The 6,739-nt window shown below is 45.4% G+C and overlaps 1 protein-coding gene across 1 annotated transcript; it reads right to left on the bottom strand.

Moving 5' to 3' along the window:
- Positions 1-269: 269 nt before the first annotated feature.
- Positions 270-2,953, bottom strand: fzd9b (frizzled class receptor 9b). Its single transcript, XM_014018161.1, has one exon. It carries the CDS (start codon positions 2,523-2,525, stop codon positions 765-767), a length of 1,761 nt encoding a protein of 586 aa, XP_013873615.1. The 5' UTR covers positions 2,526-2,953; the 3' UTR covers positions 270-764.
- Positions 2,954-6,739: the final 3,786 nt, after the last annotated feature.

The raw sequence follows: 6,739 nt of genomic DNA, 5'->3' as shown, positions 1-6,739 counted from the left end.
AAGGATTAAAACAGCCATTAATTAAATATATTCCTCCTCAAAATCGCTGCTGCGTTTTTCAAGCCGATGACGCAAAACGCTAATGCCCGCTACGGTTTGTCACTCCATTCATCAGCGATTCTCTTTGAGGATTATTGAAGGAGGACGCCCGAGGGAGGCACTTGGAAGACAACACGAGGCTCTGACAGAGTCCTGCTGTCAAAACTGTGGTAAACTACGGGCGAGGGAGGGAGCGGGGRGACATGATCAAGTGGTTAAATAATCAGACATTTTCATACAAATTCAACAAATTTATTTTCCTCCAAAAAAAGGGCCAAATTCATCAGAAAAAAAGGCACTTAGCTTCCCTTGACTTGTGATGAATGCATCTAAACAACAAACCTGGTATCAGCCAAGGATTTTAAATTAAATATATTTACAATAAATAAAGCATTTATACAAATTTATACAGTTAATTGTGYCACTCTTAGGAAGAAAAAATACTCAACATCCTCCCATAACTAACAGAATAATTATATATATATGCATGAACATTATGAACAAAAAAATAAAGGTAACAATACTGAGTTTTTCCCTTTTATGCGCTGAATACTGTTTCTGTAAAGTTTCTGGGAGTGACAGCTGTACCTGTGTGCCTCTTGGCAGCAGCAGAGAAGTTCAATTCACTCAAGTTCCTCGATAGTCTTTTAGCAGCTCCTTAACACAGGTGTGTGTGTGTGTGTGTGTGAGTGTGAGTGTGTGTGTGTGTGAGTGTGTGCTCCCTGTCAGACGTGTGTGGGGCTGTCTGAGTGCAGGTCAGTCTTGGCCATGTGCAGGGCCACGGCGGGAGGTTTGTAGTGGCAGTGCGTGCTGCTGCAGCTGACGCCGCCGCACGGCTTCCTCCCACTAGTCCTGTCGGCCAGCTTCCTGCTGCACAGGCCCTGCCAGGTCTGCAGCGTCTTGGAGCTCCACACCCACACGCCGCTGGTGATGCCCACCACCAGCGACATGAAGATCTTCAGCATGAACACGGCCACCGTGGGCACGGACGTGGGCAGCGAGCAGTCGCCGGCGGCGCCCCTGAACGCGCCGCACCTCGTCTGCAGGCCCCTSAGCCTCCAGTGGTCCATGTTGAGCCTCTCGTAGAAGTAGCAGACGATGACGCAGGTGGCCGGCACCGTGTAGAGGATGGAGTAGATGCCGATCTTCACCATGAGCTTCTCCAGCTTCTCCGTGTTGGTGCCCTCCGTCTTCATCACCTTGCGGATGTGGAAGAGAGCCACGAAGCCCGTGAGGATGAAGGACGTGCCAACGATCAGGTAGCAGGACAGAGGGATGAGGACGAATCCGGTCAGAGCGCCCGCGTCCATGCTGCCCACGTAGCACAGCCCCGTCAGCTCGTCTCCTGCCACCTTCCTCATCGTGAGGATGATGATAGTCTTCAGGGCAGGGATGCCCCACGCAGCCATGTGGAAGTAGTTGCTGTGGGCCTCAATCGCCTCGTGACCCCACTTCTTCCCCGCGGCTAGGAACCAGGTGAGGGTCAGGATGACCCACCAGATAGAGGAGGCCATGCCAAAGTAGTAGAGGATGAGGAAGACTATGGTGCACCCAGTGGACTCCAGTCCCTCCTGGATGATGTACAGCTCACCTTGTTCATGGTCGCAGGCGATATTCTCCGGCCCGGCCACCGAGCGGATGATGAAGGCCACGGAGTAGACGTTGTAGCACATGGAGAGGAAGATGATGGGCCGCTCCGGGTACTGGAAGCGGTGAGGCTCCAGGAGGAAGGTCAAGACCGTGAACGCCGTGGAGACGAAGCACAGGATGGACCACACCGTCACCCAGATGAAGGCGAAGTCCTTGTCCTGCCTGGACCAGTAGACGTCCACTGCAGGGGAGCAGCGCGGGGCGCAGGACTGGCTCTTCTCCACGTACTGGAAYTTGTCCGGGTTCTCGCAGGTGCCCAGGGGGCCCGGCGGGCGGCCGCCAGGGGCGCCCGGCTGCCGGGGCCGAGGGGGCACCGGAAGCATGCCCTCGCCCTTCTTCCCCTCCACCTTGGTTTCGTTCTCGGGCGCCTCCATGCAAAGGGCGTTGGGGTCGTTCCTGGTGGGCAACTTGGAGCAGTTCAGCGAGTCGGGCCAGGTGTAGCCGAAGGACTCCATGATGGGGGCACACCTCTCCCTGGCTTGCTCGCACATGGGTCTGCAGGCCGGGATGGAGGTGGACACTTTGTCTGTGCACATGGGGGCGTAGAGGGAGCAGAGGAAGAAGCGCAGGTGGACGTCACAGCCGTAGGACACCAGAGGAGCAAACTCCAGCAGCTTGATGGTAGCCTCCTGCTGGTCGTCGTGGTCCATGAAGTTGGGCATCCGGGTGAGGTTGTAGCCGATCCCCTGGCACATGGGGATGGTGATGGGCTCACACTTGGCCGGTCTGCCTCGGTCCAGGTCGTAGGAGCCGATCTCAAAGCTGGAGCCACAAACTACCAGGAGAGCCAGCACAAACACCACCACATGCAGCGGAAACCCCTCCATCCTCACCATCGTTTCACCCCAAAAACAACCCTCTGTCTTTGAAAAGCGGTCATGGAAAAGTAAAAAAATAAATAAACAAATAAACAACAAAGGGGTCCGCTATTTCTCCATTCTGACACGGAGGAACCGTCCTCAGAAGAGCGCGACACAAACAGCTGCACACATGAAGCAGGATATTAAAAGAAGAAGAAGAAGAAGAAGAAGAGGCTTGAGTTGAAAATCATTAATCCAAACAGCGAGTCGAAACGCGGCTCCGTTCTTAAAACGTGACGGTGGGAAAACTTCAAAAACAGCCCAATAAAAAGAGCAAAAGCTCCGCGGTGAGAGCGCAACTCCCGGCGGGCAGGAAGCGGGCGGACAGGCGGCTCGGGTTTGAGCGGCTCCGGTCGGCTCCGGAGTCCTCCGCTTTCAGAGTCCAAACTGAAGTTTGTGAGCTGCTCAGACAGACTTCACCCCGGCAGAGACCGAGGAGGAGGAGGAGGAGATCCTGACGCTCGCATTTCAACCCCAACACCACACAAGGAAAATTATCAGACACAAGATGATCAAACACATCTGAGCTTTCAGACCAGAACCTGAACAAAGCCTGAGCTAATATCAGTGAATTTATTCAAGATGTTAGAATTAGAGATAAAAAAAAAATAAAAGCTCTATTTACGTTTTATGAATGAAAATACGAAAAGCCCAGTACTCATAGGATCAACAGGGGCACAATAAACAAAAGGAGGGGCCATGGGCTGAAATGTAGAGTGGGTCCCCGCTCAGCATCTTTAAAAACAAAATATTATTTAAAGTGAGTTTGTATTWGTTTGTTTTGGTTTATTTCCGGTACCAGAATTTTTTTACAATTACTCCTACAAAATTCCCTGATACTGATATTGAGAATACTAGTTTCAATTTTCCATTGAATAAATCACATTTACAATTCAAGTGAAACATTTGTCATTTACACGTTCAAGAAATTTACACAAGTTAAAAGAAAATTTTATTTGTATTTTTATTTATTTGAAAATGTTGCAACAGTATATATCCTGCTGTTTATTTGATTTGATGCAGCCAGAGGGGCTGTAGGCCTATAAGGAAGGAGAGCCACCTTATTCTAAATTAAGTAAATTTGTTTTTAAAGTAACTGTGTAATGTTTATGTTCTAATACATTCTGTATCAGTACTATGTATTAGCTGTGTTATAATAAAAAAAACTATCTTGTAAAAATCAAAATATCCATCTTGTATATTCATACAAGTATTCATAATATTCATACAAACTAACCCCTTCAGATGTTCACCTGTACTGACCTCCAGCAATCCGTAAATTTCATTTAAAAGATCTGTAGTACTCATGCACAATACAAAGGAGTGGGGGTAACAGTGTTTGCAACAGCGAGCGGAGGCACAGGGTGGGAGTGGTGTTGGTGGTTGGCGGCGCCTGCAGGGGAGCAGGTACAACCCATTGGGAGGAGGAGAAAGGTACAAACTTTGCATTTCCTTACAGACTGACTCTGAGATGTGAAAAAAAATCTTGAATTGGAAAAATCCATGTAATTTACGGACAATCCGTACAATTATAATAATGGAAAAAATGGGAAAATGGAGAGTGAGACACTATGCATTTTTCTGAAAATGTATTTTATGAAAACAAAACAAAACGAAAAAAGCACGTTTTGGGGTTTGTTCTTGGTTCTGGTACAGTAACATAACATGGGTTCAGATGCTTTTAATTTAAAACCGCTATTAAAACCATAACAACTTATTACAAGATGGTTATCTTGTTTTTGCGACACAGCTTCTTGTTATAACAAGATACTAATCAACAATAATTTTATATCATGTGACAGCTCTATGCATTGGTACTTAAACATTTCAAGCCAAAGTATTTTTCAAATGTATTGGTCAATTTTCAGTTTTTCTTCAGAGACCACTTTATTCACTACACAAGTATAAGCACCAAAGATGAAGTGGACCTCAGAGCAGAACCCACATGTTGAAGTGAGARCGTGTTTTAAGGACAACCCCTTCCATTTAAACAAACAAGACACAGTTAGTAATACAAAATAGACATAAAAAGGCATTTTCACATTGTTGCTGAATGYTTAAGAGTTAATTTTTCTAATATAATCTGTTTAGCTGTGTTAAATCATGTAATACTTTCACCTTCGCCCATCTGATACAGTAAATATACAACCTATAGTCAAAGAAACTTCTGTACATTAAAAAAATGTAACTATCACTTTAAAGAACCAGGCGTTAATGTTTAGTGTCTATCCATGTTTTGGTTGAAATCAACTCTGACATCAACAGAAAAGAAATAACAGAGGGTTGTATTTATTAGGTCATCATGTAACTGCCCTGTATGCATGGCTGTTTGTGTTTGTGTTAATTTGTTTGTCTTTTAGCAGAATAATTCATGAACCACTGGATGTATTTTAATATGGATGTCATTCTACAACTGACAAACATCGGTAGTCAGCGGTATTCAAGATGGCTGCTTGAGCAGGTCAACTTTAGCAAACTCTAAAATGGCTAAAATTCAGATAATTTTATAGATAATATTGCATTAAAATTTGGCATAGTAGTAGCCGAACAGATACTGAGAGCACTAACAAATTTAAATATTTAAAATTGTTATTCAAAGCAGCATGTTTCCTTTTCCAAATAGGCTAGTCAMTGATTTTCTGATTAATATTTTAGCAGGTAGGCAGTCCTTTATTTAAAAGTTACATCAAATTTATGGCAATTATATGTTAGGGTTGTGCTTCGATAATAGCTRTCACTTCAATAAAGTGCAAAATATAAAAGTGAAAAGAAAAGTGATCTAAAGAAGAAAAACCTAAACAAAGTGGGAGTAACGTGATATTTTCTGTCCTGCATGTGGGTGGCAGACTCAGGAGCAATGCATACAGCATCAAAACCATTAAATCCATGTAATAACATACACTAAATGTTGCAGAAATGTTTATTACCTTTCATTAGGTAATAATGAATAAAACTAAAAAGGTGGAGGCACTAACGAAGCTGTTTGGATCGTTTACATGTAGAGAAACTCGCCACTTCTGCTCCGAGTCAGAGTCAGAGTYGTTTATTTTTCTCCTCTGTGGTGGAGTCTTCTGGTAAAACGATAGCCCCGGCGGCACCCGGCTGTTGCTGACTCCAAATTACTCCACCACTGTTTCTGCTAATGTTTTTAAGAAGCACCATGTGAAACTTTCTCGAGCCCCGGTTCAGCTAAAAACAGAGCTCTTCCTGCAGCTGGTAGAAACCTCACCGCCTCCGGTTGCCAGAGATGAGGACGGTGACTGGAAACAACGTGAAACTCACGTGCAAAAGAGTGATGAGAGGACAGAACGGTGCTCAGGAAACTGGCAGAACTTGCAACAAAATGAGCTGAAAGAGCGACCGTGCGGTRCAGACTATTGTTTCCATCTAGTGGCTGAATGGCAGGAGTCTGTAGCTTCCCAGCTGTCGCACAGAGCATTTGATCTTTTCTCAAACAGGGCTGGAACTCAAGGATTTTGGCCTCTCGCCCTGCAGGACTGAATTGCTTGTCAACTGCATGCTGTCTCTATTAGCCAYTGTGGTAAAAGTCTGTCTGCTGAACGTGGTTGTGCACCTGCTTGGCCTGAGAACGGCTTATTTAACCCAACGTTTAGAGCTAAACTATGAAACCAAATGTTTACTGAAAGTGCAAACTATAAAAGAATGTTCTGTCTGGAACGTAGCACTCATTCTCCTTTTCTCTTAACAAGCTAAATTAACAGCTTCATCAGCTTCCAAGTTTAAATTAAGCCTGATTGAGTGGTGGGGGCTGGGAGGGGACAGCCTGAGATGATATCTTATTGTACTTCAGCTCTAAAGCTCTTGGTGAATCAAACAAAAATGCTTTGACTGAGGTTCCATTAAGGACCCAGCAGCCTCTCAGCTTTAACGTTTTTTAGGTTAACACTTCAAAGAGGGGGGGGTCATTGGAGAGGGCCAGCTGGCAAAGCCTAAATGTGCCCTCAGAAGGCCTCAGATTATTATCAGAGGTATCTTTCTCCAAGGTAAGCAACACATCTCAGGATGCATTAGCATCCAAGTCACACAGCTCCTTTAGGTGGGAGTGCTGGTGGATCAGCGTCTGAGGCGGTCTGACCTCTGAACAGACTGTTGAATCAGGCAGAAGAGGAACTTAATTTGGTGAACATGTTAACTTTTTGCAGGAGTTCAACCAGCCTTACCTGTCTCAC

This window comes from Austrofundulus limnaeus, unplaced genomic scaffold (assembly GCF_001266775.1).
Source record: "Austrofundulus limnaeus strain Quisiro unplaced genomic scaffold, Austrofundulus_limnaeus-1.0 Scaffold184, whole genome shotgun sequence".
In the NCBI taxonomy this organism is placed as follows: Eukaryota; Metazoa; Chordata; class Actinopteri; order Cyprinodontiformes; family Rivulidae; genus Austrofundulus; species Austrofundulus limnaeus.
This window is presented reverse-complemented; position numbering and strand designations above follow the sequence as displayed.